Genomic DNA, 16383 nt, shown 5'->3' with positions numbered 1-16383 from the left:
GTAACACCCATTAGGACTTGTCACTGGTGTTGTCCAACTAGAGAACCCCCGTTACTCATTCTAAGGCCAATGCTTAATTCTAGGCAGAATGAGACTGGGGGCCAAAATGAGAATTAATCACCAAAGAGCAGATAAAGCTGATTCATTTCTGAGCTGGAATAAAAGCGGTACAAAGACCTTGAAGACTTGGTTGCATGCATATTAAACAAGAAAATCTGGAATAGACACTGTCCTCCTTGGAAGAAGGTGGGAACCTCAAGAAAACATCCTGTTGAAGCAAAGGTTGCTGTTGGCATAACTGGCAGCCTGAGTCTTCAAGAGCTGGGGAGTGTCATATATTCTTATAAGTGGCCAGACTGGCATGAGTTGAAGAAGACCTACCTGTGTCCACGATCTACTCAGTCTATGTAGTGGTGGCAGTAAAAGGAGTGCCTCAAGCCCTTAAGGGCCTGTTTACATCCAGTGAACCTGAAAAGTACCTTAAGAGGGACCTGGAAGAATGATCCAGAAAACCTGAGAAAGAGTTGAAGGCAGTATGGAGAGTTAACAGAATCCAGTGTTCACAGACATCCTCTTGTAGTGCTAACAGATGTCCACGCAGGGCACAGGAAGTGCCCACTTTTGATGATCAGTGTATACCTAAATGAACCAAATCCTGTATGTGGAGGCCAGACAAGAAGCAGAGTCCTTTGGTGGCTTCGACTGGCTCTCTGAGACCAATGGATTCACACTTTCCTGGCAGCTGCCCCATTTTGTGGGCAATAGCCATGCTGGATTTTGGAGATTGCTACTAGATCCCAGAGCATTTGTAATGGTAGGCACCAAGCTCTGGGGTCACTGTACGCCTGCATTTCCTGGGGGCCTACACATTGGGAGGACATGATCTCGGGGGAGGCAAATGGTTCCCAAGAAAGGGGTCTTAAACCCAGAGAGCACTTCTAGTCCACAGCCACCATCATCACCTTCTGACTCCTCAATTCTCTCACTGTCCCTTTTATTTGAAATATTTTTACTACCAAAATCAGGGGGACAATTTTTTTTTAAGTATAGAGATATATCAGCCATCACTTTCTCTGGGACATAATAAGTTGAAGTGTTTCTTCTATAGATTTTTTTTTTTTTTTTGCTGTACGTGGGCCTCTCACTGTTGTGGCCTCTCCCGTTGCGGCGCACAGGCTCCGGATGTGCAGGCTCAGCGGCCATGGCTCACGGGCCCAGCCGCTCCGCGGCATGTGGGATCTTCCCGGACCGGGGCACGAACCCGTGTCCCCTGCATCGGCAGGCGGACTCTCAACCACTGCGCCACCAGGGAAGCCCTCTTCTATAGATTTTTATAGCTTCATGTTGACTTTATATGAAGGGACACCCTTGAAAGAAACATTTTTATAAATGCAAGTATATAATGGTAAGCATGCCATTGTAAAGCAATTTTTTAAAAGTTTGCTGGTGGTTACTATATCTTTGTCCTTCTAATGTCTGTTGATGCCTTACTGAATACACTAAAAATACAGAGAGGAAACTTGGCTGTGTGTACATGGAAAGAACTCACTCCATGCCTCTGGCCTCAGTGTACCATATCTATAAAGCCCGTGGGTCTGCTGGCCAGAGTATCTTCCAGATCTAAAAGACCATGATTATGTATCTAATACAAAGGCCAGAAATGCCTACAGTGTGCAGATTTTAAAAAAATAGGATGAGCAGTGTGTCATATAAGCAGAGCTTCAGTTCACAGATGAAGAATTAGAGTGGGTTATTTTATGCAAAATAAATTGAGTCCTTTCAAAATATTAATAATTGCCCAAGATAAAGAAAAAAATTTTAATCTTAAAAATCAAAATTTTGATTCATTTTATAGGTTATTTTGGCTTGTTTCATTTTAAAAATTCTGTTTATTAAATGTGGCCTGTGAAGGTTTTATTTTAGGAATACTGAAACTCATAGCAGGTAGTGGAGACTTAAACATTAGTGAAACCCAGTCCCTTTACTTCCTTCATCTTTCATCTGCACATTTCTGGCACTTTCCATCTCTGAGCTCTCTTGCCTGAACTACCTCTGTTCCTCTTCGCACTCTCTCTGGAGTTAATAATTCCACACGGACAGTTTCTACTCCAGAGGACAAAGTTGCTACTTCTCCAAAGCTCTCCATTCTTCCTTGCTTCCTCGATGCTGCCTCATGGTGGGGGTCCCTAACACTCATCTCTAGGGGGAACCTGTTTTGGCGTCGTTTTGGCTGAAGCTTTTGCACTGCATTTCCCTGTCCTGTTACTCGGTGTGGTGTGTGTTCTGCCTGCTCTTAGCTGAAGGCCTTCCCAGACTGGGCAGCTGAATGCACTGCACAGCTGCCAAAATTCTAATTCAAGAGCTAGAATTCTTACTCCTGCTCTTTAGACCCTTGTCTGGCCCTGGCTCCAGTCTCCCGCCAACTGGGTCCCTGGCTCGTTATCAGGCCCACCCGGGCCCTGTCTCCACCCCCAAGTGGGCCCAGGAAATCATTCTTGGCACCAAACTAAACTTCAGCCATACCACTACCCGAGCCTCACCCAACCCAACTCTCATCTCAGCACAAGTCGTTAACCTTGTGAGCTGGCAGACAGAAGAGATGGGCTCGAAAAGAGGAAATGCCATGGGTGAGGGCACTCATCACCCCCAATTGCTGTGACTGTCAGATTGTAAAACTTTTTGTGGTGCCTTTCCTCTATGAAAAGAATTAAGAAGCCTACTAGAAATAACACTAGGGATGAATATAGTTTATGGACAGGGGAATACTATTTCTCTATGTGTCTGCACCAGAGGGTAAGTGAAATTTGTCCTGAAGAAAAATGCTAAATTCAGTATACTTGCATAATGAAAAAATGCACTGTTGCATCATAAACTACTGGTAATATGTAGGCAACTGTAAAAGTGCTATTGGAGAATGCAAGCTTTAAAGGTAAAATACCAGTGAAATTGGGGGTGGGGGTGGGGGTGGGGACGAGGAGGTAATTGATTCTTAGCAAAATGTTGGTTTCAGAGAAGCTACCTGATTCAGCCTAAATGCTTAACTGGTTAACATTATGGTTTAAATGCTCACAGGATGGTGTAATCTAGATTGATTGGAAGGATCTCTCTCTTTTAAATGAAGAGAAAGTATGTCCCTTGACCCTGTTTCTACTCCTTCTAGCCTTCACCAATGCACTGTCCTTTCTGCTGTGATAGTTTTGCTCCCAGGGAGACAGATGGATTAATCCCCAGACCTGAGATGGGGCAGTGGGATATTATAATTTGGGGAAATGAAATTAGTTTACATTTTCCCAAAAGGAGCAGGGAGTATTACAAACGCGGTACACATGTAAAACACAGGCAAATGCACTTGACAATCAAGCAGTCTATTTTGAAATTTAAATAAAGCTAAGATTTTCTTCTGGCCTAGAGGGAAACTTCATTAAAATCAATTAGTACAAACCTCCAGAGAAAATCGGCTTTTTTTAAAAGAAGGTTTAAGGAGTAAGTTGCACACAATTACCTTTCCTGGGTCCCCTGTGAATGTCAGTGTCAAACCTAGACAGGTGGCCAGGTGCAAACAAATGTCCCTGAGAGGGGCCTGGGTAACTCCCTGAGTTCTCACTGCAGGGAGGTAAGTGTAATTAATAGATGTATATATACCAGGAATGTAATACACATAACCAAGGAGGCTCCAAACAGATTGCATGTATTACCAACTGTGAAGGGCAGGCCGAGTGAGATAAAGTTGGTGGCAGGCGCTCCCAGGTGAGGCCTCGGTCCAGGGGCGGAGGTTGGGGCCGCACAGCTGTTGCCGCGCGCCCTGGTTCCTCCTCCCAGCTGCGGCGGCCTCACTCCCACCCCCACCCTCCCCCCGCCTCTCCCCCCGCCGCTCCCGACGCCGCCGCCGCCGCCGCCTCCCCTCCCCTCTGCCTCCCGGTCTCTCCTCGCAATCCTTCCATCGCTCTCGCCCCCTCTCCCTCCGTCCGGTCCTCTGCGCTCCCCTCACCCCGCCTCTCTCCCCCTCCCCCAGCCCCTCCTCTCCTCACCCCACCCTGCCTCCCTCCCTCCCTCCGCCCGCCCGGCGCTGGCTGAGCCGACACCAGGGGGGCTCTCGATGTAGCACCATGACAGGCATCGCCGCCGCCTCCTTCTTCTCTAATACCTGCCGATTCGGGGGCTGCGGACTCCACTTCCCCACCCTGGCCGACCTCATCGAGCACATCGAAGACAACCACATCGGTAAATGGCCCGGGGGTGGGCGGGGGTGCCCGGCGCGCGGAAACTCCTGCCCAGGCGAGAACCCCAGAATGGCCAGGGGTGGTCAGGAGGGAGGAAGGCGGCGGCGGGGCGGGGAGGGTGTGTGGGAGCCCGGGGCATGGGGGTGGCGGGATGCGGAGGCGCGAGGTGCGGTGGGGATGGGGGCAGGGTGGGGCTGGGGGAGAGGAGGGGGAGGGGCGGGCGCCCCGAGGTGCCGCTGGCGGGCTGGGGGATTCCGAGGGGCGTGCGCGCCCGCGGCGAAGTGGTGGGAGTGGGGCTGCGCGGTGGAGGGGGCGGCGGGGGGAGGGACCGATGCGGCGCGGGGCGGAGGGCGCGGCGGGGCTGGCGGGGCGACCGGCCGGCTCTGGGCAGGAGCGCGGAGTTAGTTGGCCCGGGTGGTCGGAGCGGCTGGGGGCGGCTGGGGGCGGCTGGGGGCGGGCGCTGCAAGCCGCCCGCCGCTTCCGCCCGGGCTCGAGCTGTCAGGGCTCGGCGGCGGCTGCAGCCGCTGGGAGGTGGGAGCGGGGGGGCGGGGGTGGCTCCACCGCGGCAGCCATTCCGCTTCCTCCTCCCGGCACCGCCGCCACTGCGTCCTGTCAGCGCTGGTTGCTAGGTGTGGTGCGTCGGGAGGGGGCCGGAGCCGCGGCCGGAGGACGCGGCGCTTGCTCTTTCCCCCGGCGGCGGCAGGGTTCGCTGGTCTGAGGGCGCCCGCTTCTGCCCCGGCCTGGCGCGGTTGCCGGGGCGCTGCGGGCTGAGGTCCCGGGTGCGCCCGCGGGCCGCGCCCAGCGCCCAGGGCCGCGCCGCCCCGGAGGCCCCTGCGGCTGCGTCCGCTGGAGAGCCGTCCCCCAGGACCCGGGGCAGGGCATTTAAATGCGCTCCGGCTCTGAGATTTGCCTTTCAAATGGTGCTAGGCCCGAGGTGCGCCGGCTGCGCCGGGTATCCGCAGCGGCGGCCTGCGCAGCGCCCCGGGCGCCGGGGACTTGGTGGCCGCGGGGGAGGGGGACCCCGCGGGGCGGCTGCTTTCTCTTCCTGCCCAAGACCCCGGGGCCTTTCAACAAGTCCTTTAATTAGCAGAAGCCCTTGCACACGTTTCCATGCTCCTATCCGGAGCTGCTGCGAGGAGAGATGGGTCGGGTTCGTGTGGTTCGGGCGATCCAGCCACCTGCGGAAGGTGTGGCCGGAGCCCACGAATTGTCCTGTGTGGGCTGGAAGATGAAGGGCCCGCGTGATGCCCCAATGGGGCTGCCTAATCCAGAGAACCTGTGAATTGCCCCCAGAAAGTCATTTCCCAATGAATGCTATGGATTTTGCCATGTGGATGCAGCTCACGTTTCTACAAAGTTGAGAGAATAAATCACGACTGCTGTGTATTTATGCACGAATAAAATGAGGCCGAGCCTTAAGCTCCTTCTCTTAGTATAATGCTTTCTCTTTGCACACAGTGAGTGCTTAATAAACATTGAATGCTAGTTTAGAATGGGTATATGATGGGACATCCAGAACGGGAAATACTCATTGAAAATGTCTACAAACCATCTTTCAAAACATAATCTGGATGAGTAATTGTCCAGGTTTTGAAACTTACGAAGTTTTAAAACATCCGTGTAATAACTTTTGCCATCTCCTCTGATAAAGGTGTGACAGAAGAGCTAGGGAAGTTTTGGTAGTCTTAAAGGCAGTTTAATGCAGTAACATATTTGCTGATTCATCATCATGATTGAATAGTAATAACTGAAGGTGCTTAAAGGATAAATCAGATTTTTCATGATGGGTAGTTTAAAATAATACTAAAACTCCAGTAATGCAAAGCTCCAATGGAAATTTTGTTAGTTGAAGTTGTTTCTCTTACTTTCAATAATAAATAAAAAATATAAATATAATAAATATGTATTATATAACTATATAAATAACATTTCCTGACCTAGGGAAGGCTGTCATTGCATATCCCATTCACTCACAGTTATTTTAGGATAAACTGTAATTAATGTAAGTAATAATTTCCCCACATTGCCTGCCTACTTGGACTAGCTGGTTAAAAGAAAATAAAATTATATTTATTAAAATGTGTTAAAGACAGTTATCCTTCTTGAGGGTTTAAGTCTGTAATCAGTTAGATAATTTAAAACCATTGGTGAATCACAAATTCTTTAAGTTTCTAGAAATTGTTTTTAGTATCTTGCAAACATTTTTAAGAGGGTTAAGTGGTCCATAAATTTTGTAAAACTTTTAAGTGATGGTCACCCCCAAAGGGCTAGTGTTTTTCTCTTAGTGAAAATATTGAACATTTAAATTTATAACAGTAGCTATGACTTAGGTGAATTTGGAGGCGCGGCTAACAATTACTATACTTTGGAATTAGTTTGACAATAGAAAACTTTATGGAAAGTAAATGTTAGATGAACAAACACTTAGAATTCCCTGGCTGAAGAGACCAAGTGAAACTATTCTGTACCTTAACTGAGGAGAGGCCCCTTACTTTCAAAGACAGCCCCATATGCAGAAAGAAATAAGAATTGACCTCAAGAAGAATAAAAACAACCTACTTAGTAGGCAGTGTCATGTAAATACACTTCCGATGAAGGGACATGAGTGAAAATATACCAGATAAAGCATTTGGTGAATGTTCTATACTACATGTATTGTTAAGTGGAATTTATTGTTTGTGGGTCAGTCTATAAATTTTTGGAGAGATTGTTATTTTTAATGATTGATTTACCAATTCTGAGTCTTTGTCATCAAGTGGCCACATTAAAATGATGCATGAAGACTACTAAGATATATGTTAATATTATCTTTAATTTTTTCAAGGAGTTTGTTATTTAGCAATTATAGGAGTATTAGAGATGTGCTCAAGTAACAGGTCCATCTTGACCTTTCTGAGTTATTACCATTTAACCACTAGTCAAAATCCTTAAGCAGTAATGAAATGAAGGTTTACAGATGGGAATAAGGCATATTTCTTGCATGACAGATTTTTCAAGGCCTTTAGTGTACAAAGCCCATAGTTTTCATTATAACTGTATTGCTTAGTTCAGATTAATTAAGTGCATTAATTTGAGAGTAGCTGTTATACGTGTACACTCAGTTCTTGTTGTTAACCAATTATCCATACCCATTAGGAACGAGGATTTGGGGCTGTAGAGCCAAAGGAAGTGTGATTTGCACCATCATCTGTTTTAGCTCTTTTCCTTTCTGTTGGAGGAGTGCTGCACCTGAGGTCCCATTTTCTTCCTTGCATTTCGTTGCTGGTTTAGTCCTGGAGCACCTGTCTCCGTGCACAAGCTGGGTACCCCAACTAAAACCCTTCCCCCTCAACTTAAATTGCCTAGAAATCCCACAGCCCTGCAGGTGTGAAGTGTTTCTCCATCAGCTTCACTGTCAGTTCATTCATAACCTGGCTTTGTTTCCTGGAGATGGGAAAAGCTGATCAGGATTTGTTTGCTTCTTATTGTGAGTAAATACTTGAGTTTGTAGAAACACTCTTGACATACACATCCTAGGTAGGTGAAGTTGAACTGGTAACTAGGAATCATAGAAACACTGAGAGCCCTAAATTTAGCACTGAAGGTCATGTCACAGACTCATGAGATGTCTGCTCCGTCTGTGCATCCCAGTGCTGTGAAGTCTTTGGCTTTTGGTCTGAGAAAGACAACTGTTTAATCATTCTTACTAGATTTGATTATTTGGTACATTTATAAGAATCAAAAGCATTTGGATTTTTATTTATATACTGATAGATATCGAGCACCAATTTTGTACCAGGTACAGTTCTAGGCACTTGGTATATTTTGGTGAACAAAGATCCCAACCTTTGGGGAGGTTATGTTCTAGTGGTGGGAGATAGACAATAAATAGTCAGCATAAGATGTAAATTATATAGTATGTTGGCAGGTGGTTAGTGGTATGGAAGAGACCGATTAGAGCAGGCTAAGGTGGATTGGGAGATGAAGTGGTGGAATTTCCACTTGGTTGGCCAGTATAGGCCTCACTGAGAAGCTGATAGGTGAGCCAAAACCTTGACAGAAGTGAGGGAGTTAGCCATGAGGACAAACAGGGAACATTAAGGTCCAGGCAGAGGGAACAAGAATGCAACTTGCACCTCTTAAACTGAAACACAAATTTGACCAGATTCGGTTATTCTTGTGATGGTACTAAACGAGCAGGTCATTTAGAACTTTCCCCAGATGTTGGGAGCCTCAGTTTTGCTTTTTTTTTTTGCGGTACACGGGCCTCTCACTGTTGTGGCCTCTCCCGTTGCAGAGCACAGGCTCCGGATGCGCAGGCTCAGCGGCCATGGCTTACAGGCCTAGCTGCTCTGCGGCATGTGGGATCTTCCCAGACCGGGGCACGAACCCGCGTCCCCTGCATTGGCAGGCAGACTCTCAACCACTGCGCCACCAGGGAAGCCCAGTTTTGCTATTCTTGACTAAGACTTTTCTGTCGGGGCCCCATAAGGAAGTGGAGCATTGTTGCCTAATGGTGGCTTGCAGTAGCTATGACTTGGTTGGGTCTTGACCCTGAATGTCAGCAGGTTTCTTCTTGTGAGTCACCTCATCTCTAAAATCCGGGTAATAAATCCATGCTGCTTCATTTCGTAGGATAGATTTGTAAACCATCTAATTAATAAAGGTCAAAGTCTCCGGAAAGAAAAATAAGGTAGTTACTATCAATAATGTAGGATTTGGCTCCAAGGACAGTTTGGTAAAAATTTGCATTATCTTAAAGCCGTGCTACTGTATACTAAATAGATGGGTGTATGATATGTAGTAGGCCCTTATTATCTCCACTTTATAGGTGAGCAAACTGAGGCACAGAAAGATTACTTAACTCGCCTAAGTTTCCGTGACTGGTAAGTGTGAGCTGGAATTTGAATTTCAGACGGGTATGCAGACCTGGGCTTGTGCCAAATTGCCAGACAGCTGAAGAGCTAGACAGCCCTGGCCCTGCTCCCCTTCCACCCCCAGCCGGTCTGCTTCCTCCTTCAGGAAGTAACTCTGACCCCTTGAGATGAGGATCATCTCGGAGGCCCCATGGTGAACCCCGTTTGCTTGGTTTGGAATATGCATCTCTGCCACTTGTCAGCCGTTTGACTAAGGACAGATGACTTAACCACACTGAGCTTCAGTTTCATCTTCTGTATAATGAGGCTCATAACAGCGCCTACCCCATGGAGTGGCTGATGAGGGTTAAGTGAGCTACTATGTGTAAAGTACTCACTTACTTCAGTAGTAGTAAGTTATGTACGTCATCCAGTTTCTTGCCATTTTATGTGTTTGCTAAGTAAGTATGTTGGAATCCTATGAAGGTCTACATTAGAGGTTAATAGAATGTGGGTGGTATCCACCTACAACTATATAAAATCACCAGGCCTGTCCCAGGAAAGACTGAGAGTCAGAAATGGGACACCCACAGTCCAGCGTTGGGGTTGCAGCCTCTGGCCACCTTCTCTTCCGTGTGGCCAGAGGTACTTTAGACTCTGGCAAAGGCCTTTGCCGCTGTGGACTAGGAAGTGGTGTCAAGGCCAGCGGCTTCCAACATGGCCTTTCCTTGTGGCCTGCGTTTAGTTGAAAAAAAACCCAAGACTAGAAAGAGGCACTGTGCCTTGGGGCTGTGGGCACATTCCCACGAGGGCATTTCCTGGGGAGAGAAGGAATGACTGAATGAATAAATGGATGAATTAAAGGCTTGTCACTGCCCGCCCTGCTCTTTGCCTGTACCCTGTGGCTTGGTGGCAGGATGCCCTGTTAATCCCTCCCATGGTTCACTAGAAGGTCCCAGGTAGAGAGCCAGGGAGATTTTAAGTGCGTGTGTGTGCATGAGTGGGCGCACACACATGTGTGCACACACCACCCAGTGGGGGACCCCTAAATGTAAAACTTCCTCCAAAACACCATCTTTAGTGGCTTTTCCATTTGCCCAATTGTCACCTGAAAGCAGTCAAATCACCCTTTATAAAACCTTGCTAGTGAACATCCTGTCTCATAAGTTTCACAAGTTTTTGATTGTTTTCTCCTGTCCATGTTTTCTGATGTATGACTGAAACGCACAGACAGAAAAACTCTTGCCTACAGCCAACTAACTTGACAGAAGCATTCGTGTTCTTTGGAAACTAGTTTCCCTTAGAGTGCAATTATTTTGGTGACATTTCCCACCTTGACAATTCTAGAAGTGCAAACTGACAGCTGTTTTCAGAAAACCCGATTCTTCTGTTGATGACAGGGAAGAAGCCTCCAGACTGGAGCAGGCTGGTGATACGTGATGAGAGGGGCTTTCCTAGGACTGTCTGGAAGCCAAAGGCCTTGAGTTTTAGACTGAGGTCTGAGAGACAGGGCACAATACTATTGAAGCCCTTAAAAATCCTCCCTTTTTTTTCCAGCTTTTGCTTTTAGCACAAGAATCATACCCCGCATGTCCTTAGGTTTCCCTCCGCACCCCATCCTTACCCCTGCCCTCAGATCTTAACAGTGCAGACATGGTACAGACTGGGTACTACTGAAGAAACATCAGTACTTGCTGGATTGCAGATAATACATTTTGTTTCATGACGAGATAATAGATTTGTTCCATACTGACCTGGCTAAAGTGTTATTCTTGAATAGCAGATGTTGTTTTATTTAGAATTTGAAAATCGGAAACTGCAAATGTCAGAAACTTATTATATGTTTCTTTAAAAAAAGGCTTTCATTTAATATGCTAAATCAGTTGAAAGAAAATTATATTTTCCCCTTGCACTAAGCACTGTAATCATGCAGTAGTTTTCACCTATTTTTTTTAAAGTCCAGCTGCAAGCACAGACCAGATTAATGGATATTCTCTTTAAGGATGAAGTCTTCCCAATAACTCTCTCTCCACTTTGGCAGACGTCAAAGTGCCTCTTTTGGGTCACTAACTACAGACTCTCTGTCCAGCACTAGAGAGCATTGATAGTCTCCTGATGGCCTGGCTCACCCACTGGCCTCCTAAAGGAAGCCCTGTTCTCTGTCTGCCAGGCTCTAATAGTGCCTTTCTTCTGAGATAGACCTCCTTGAAGGGACAAGATCTGGATACCATGCTGTTAATTTGAAAAGACTCACTCTTTCTTTGGTATTATACATATATAGAATTAATATATATACATAATGTGTAGATAAATGTTATATATATAAAATATATAATACAAATACATATATAATGCATACATAAATGGCGTATGTATATGTGTGTATTTATATATGTATGTGTATATACACCACACAGATATATGTATACATATATACATATGTGTACTTATAGGTGGATATATATACATTTCTCTCTCTCCCTAGATCACTGTGCATAGTGAGGACTACCACAAACATTTTTGAGTATTTTCTATCTACAGTACTTAGGACTGTACTTCCTGTTTCCAAAGGATTGAAATTTATTTGGAGAGACCAGACATGTACAGACTGAGATAAATGATGAAGAATAATCGGGACCACAGAGGCAGATTTATTGTGAAGCTAATGAATTGCAAGCCCCAGGGCCCCTCACTTGTACAGTATATGTTTTACCATTTCTGAATATATTGCTTGGGTTCACCCAGCCCTTTCCAAGGCCCTAGAGGAGCCCACCAGTGTACACAGCCATGCATTCATGGATGACATCATAACTTGTAAAATTTGTAGGGTGTAAGATTTTAACAGCAGTCGGGTAACATTATCCTTTTCCACTCTGACTTCCCTTCTGTAACATTTCTCCTTGGATTCAGTGACATCGGAATTGAGAGTGTTTCTGAGATATAGCTAAGGGGCAGTTGAATTGGGGACACTTTTAGTTTGGGTTGAGTGGGATGCATTTATTCAGTTCACAGTCGTCTCTGTGTCTAGTTAAGTTATTCCTAGCCATCCTAGGGTAGGAATCACTTCCCAGGAATGTCGTCCACCTGGGGATGTGCCAATGTGCCAGCTCACCTAGGGTCTGTACAAAAAGGGGCAGGGACGGGTTAATATTGCAGCATGAATCTGTACTATGACTTCTGCTGGTGGGAATATGGTTTGAATATGGTATGGAGCCAGAAGCTAGTCTGGAAAATTCTTCTACTTACTAGATGTATAAAATTGTAAGTAGAAGATTCAGTTCTCATCTAAGTGTCTTTGACATGGAAGTTCTTTCTGTTAGGGATATACTCAATAATGCAAATATACATTTATAAACGCACCATGTTTTTTAATGGGAATTCCGTGTTTAAGTTTCTTGTTTGACGTGAGTGTGTAAATGTGTAGAAACACACATACGTAAACACATATCAGTGACAACAAAACACACAGCAAACTGATTACTGAGTGTCATCAGTACAAAAAATATTTAAAGTTAGTCAGTGCACAAGGAGACTTGGAATGCCCTGGACTCTTGTGGCTCACATGTGAAAGAAAATTAATAAGTGTTTACAAATTTGACAACAATCCTAAAAATTTATATGGCATCATAAAGAGCTATGAGGCTAAAAGTAACTTTTCTGAATTATCAATAATTAAAAATAAATTTTGATCACCCATGCTTGAGGAAAGACCAATTTATCTTTGTGCCGTATAGAAAATGATATTAATATGAGTCGTTGTCATATGAGAAGTAATCAAGAGTGTGCAGCCCCAAAGAAGTATTTACAGCAGTGTTTCAGGTGATAAATTAATTCACATACTGGGTTCTTTTCCTGAATTTCGATTTTGTGGTGTTTTGGTAATGTCAGCTTTAAAACTTTGTATTTTGCTGTGATTTTTTAAAATCTAAATAATCACTTTTCTAAGCATTTTGTATTTATAATGTTGCAGTTTTTTTCATAAACAGGGTCTAAAGCTGCAGGCCCTGTAAAACTTGGGTCCATTTCTTAGTACTAATTAGAGAGTCATTACTATGTGCCAGATACAGTTCTAAACAATTTTCATACAGTATCTGATTCACCCTCACAGCAAGCTATGAATTAGACATTTCTATCCTAGAAGTACCACCTTCTAATTTTGAGTTAAATATGCTACCATGTTAGTTAAATACCTTATCTGGTGAAATATGACTAGAATGCTTGTTTATTTTGGTAAGATTAAAAAACAAACATTTCCCTCAGTAAATAGCATCATCATAACTGGTCCTTCCTTCTTTGTGCTGTAGCGTTGGCTCATGTCTCTGCCAGAATTGTGTGCACCGTACTTTATGGTAGCCACCTATGGACTTTGCCTCCCCCGGAAACTTGGCCCCTTTCTGTAGGACTGGGCCTTGCCATCCTCCTAGCATCTTCCTCAAGGAGTGTTTTCAGAAATGAAATGAAAATAAAAATCAAGAAACGTCTTGGGCTGTGGAAGAATAAGTTACAAAGGGAACTTTGGGCAGTGAAAAGCATTTTTGAAGCTAATCATCTCTGGAGGTGTGCATACGTGAGGACTTACATATTTATTTGTTTATGTGTATATGTTAATGGCACACATACAGACACTAGTTATGTAATTAGTTTAGGGTAGTTTATATTAAGGACATTTTAAGAAGACTTTTTTTTTTTTAAAAGGGAGATTTGAAAAGGAAATCCACTTCTTTATTTTTACACTTGGGAATTTAACTTGGTTAATCCTTTTCCAGATTGAGAATATTACGAAGCTTAGTTGAATCATTTTTTGCCTGACCTACCGTATTTTGTTGTCTAGAACATTCTAGGACTTAAACAATGCTAGGACAAAAAAGTATCTTGCATCCCTTCCACATCTTTGCCAGGGATGTTTGGTGTAAGGGAGGCCAGGGGCTGCAGTGGGGAGAAGCTGGGGCTGTGAAGCTAGACAGAATTGGATTTTGAATCCTGATTCCACCTGGACAGTTCTGACAATCTTATTTATATAAAATAGTAACAATAACTACCATCATTAAGTGTCCACTAGTGATGCACTGGTTAGCTGCTTTATACGCATTGCTTAAGAATTCAATATGAGTCCCATTTGGCATAAGAAACAGATCAAGACCTAGACCAAATAACCCAGCATGAAGTACACAGCCAGTAAAATGCTCAGGGGAGGGAGAGACAGGCTTTGCTCTCGGGTGTCCCCATATACCTTAGCACTTGCTCTTTATAAACTGTGACTTTTTATGAGATGTTTGCATTTTAATAGAAGGCTGTTGTATACCTAAGTGTCTTACACACAGAATGGCTGCATTTCCAAAGGGAACAAATGTTTCAAGGCTTCTAAGAAAATGTTTATGTAGGTTAGGAGAGTCCATGAGCATCCCAGCATCACAGTAACAGTAATGAAAACAATAATTTGGCAGTTCTAAAATGGTTATAATTACTGAATTGTCTAAAGATGCTGACTGGTTTTCTTTCCTTTACCTATACTTATTTATGTGGGGGTGGAAGACTCTTTTCAAACATAATACCTAACACTGTAAACACTTACAAACTTCTCTTTTACTTTAGATTTTCAAAATTAAAATAATGTCATTATGTTCATGTGCATTATTTTAAAAATCTGTTTGGACCAATGATACCTAACTGGACCCAGCTATACAAACATTGCGAATTACGAGCCCTGACCTCTTGGCATGTGTTTAGAGCCCTCCCTGATGGACATTTCCCTGGTGGCACTGACTGCACACTTTAGGTCACATTTCTGTATCATCAGACCTCGAACGGCTGGTGCAGGAGCACATCTGGGCTTAAAAATTGAAGCCCCCCTTTTCTTACCTAAATCATTCAGTGAAAGTCTCTCGAATGCTAATTTAGCTGCCTGATTCTCAATACATGGCATAATTATATAAAAAATGGCAGGGCTTCCTTGGTGGCACAGTGGTTGAGAGTCCGCCTGCCGATGCAGGGGACACGGGTTCGTGCCCCGGTCCGGGAAGATCCCACATGCCGTGGAGCGGCTGGGCCCGTGAGCCATGGCCGCTCAGGCTGCACGTCCGGAAGGGGCCACAACAGTGAGAGGCCCGCGTTAAAAAAAAAAAAAAAAAAAGAAATGGCAAAAGCAGGGGAATCTATAGAGTCATATTTATACAGCTTACTGTTAAGTAAACGGAATAGCATGGTAATAAGCATAAATAAGTGTAAGTTATGCCCATGCTTCCTTAGGTATCAAACATCAAATAAAGGTGTTGGGGCTTTTGAAGCTTTTTTGTAAATTCAAGCTAAATATGTATTACGGAAAGCTTTCACCTCTAAAATTCCAGATGAACTTTTCTAGGCCTCTGTCCTTGTGGAGCTAATCTGTTGTTGGGGTATCTGACAGGCTGGTGTGTCTGTGGGCTAAAACTCCTTTTCAGGACTCCCAGCAGGTGCCACACAGGCCCCAAGTAATTTATAGATAGTTTAGATTTTAGATCTTTATCGAGTAGATCTTTTGATAGAATATTTCTGACACTAGACGTCTGGAGTTTGGCACCAACTCAACCCAATGGTTGACAGTGTGTGACTTAAGTTAATGCGTTTCAGTGTTCTGTTTGGGCTGGAAACTCCCGTTTGTATGTTGGCTTCACTTCAGCACTTTCAGGGGCCCACACCAAAATGTTTGCTGTAAAAATATGCAAACATCAGACCAAAAAATTTGATCAAGAGATGTTAAGTTATATGTGCTTTTCATTTCAGATGTTAGAATAAAGAAATGATATTTTGTCAAAACCTGGAAAGACGATAGCATCTTAAGTGTCTGTCATATATATTGGAAAAGTAATGAGAATGTTTCTTATCTGTGGGAGTCAGTCTTATTGATTTATAAGTCACACCCTGTATAGCAGTAGAGTTTACATCAGTAGTGTTCAACAAGAACAGAGTTACTTGGATGAACCTGGAAAAAATAAGGATGCCCGGGCTCCACCCCCAGACCTTCTGATGTGCTTGACCAGAGGTGGTCTGGGTCTGAGCATCTGTGTTTCTAACACTTCAAAGTTGAATCTATTATGTTGCCAAGGTTGGGAACCCAGTGGCTTACACTAATGAAATAATTAACATTGTGAGGATTAGGGAGTGTTAAAAAGGAATCAAACTTTTAAAGAGCTGTAACCTTTTTGGGCTTCCATTCTAATAGATGTAATTTTTAGTTTTACTGGAGGCAAGCATTTAATATAGGTGAGTATGAAGACCTGATGCTAACTCAGGTATGTAGTTAGAGTGGAAATGCTCAAACTGGGGACCTTGTGGCCTAAGCGTCTCAAACC

The 16383-nt window shown here is 44.4% G+C and overlaps 1 protein-coding gene across 3 annotated transcripts in view; it reads left to right on the top strand.

The window, feature by feature from the left end:
- Positions 1 to 3882: 3882 nt before the first annotated feature.
- JAZF1 (JAZF zinc finger 1) overlaps positions 3883 to 16383 on the top strand; it is a 336091-nt gene continuing 323590 nt past the window's right edge. For 2 of the 3 annotated variants that reach the window (XR_010945555.1, XM_067746590.1), the window contains exon 1: positions 3885 to 4221. Coding sequence is in view for 2 of the 3 variants with exons in the window: in XM_067746590.1 (XP_067602691.1) it covers positions 4107 to 4221 (115 nt within the window). In the remaining variant the exon portion in view is untranslated. Of the gene's footprint in view, positions 4222 to 16383 lie in introns of all 3 variants that reach the window. The other variant, XM_067746591.1, reaches the window with a different exon arrangement.

The sequence above is a fragment of the Pseudorca crassidens genome, chromosome 8, assembly GCF_039906515.1.
Source record: "Pseudorca crassidens isolate mPseCra1 chromosome 8, mPseCra1.hap1, whole genome shotgun sequence".
NCBI lineage: Eukaryota > Metazoa > Chordata > Mammalia > Artiodactyla > Delphinidae > Pseudorca > Pseudorca crassidens.
The sequence above is the reverse complement of the archived record's forward strand: the minus strand, read 5'-3'. Positions and strand labels throughout refer to the sequence as shown.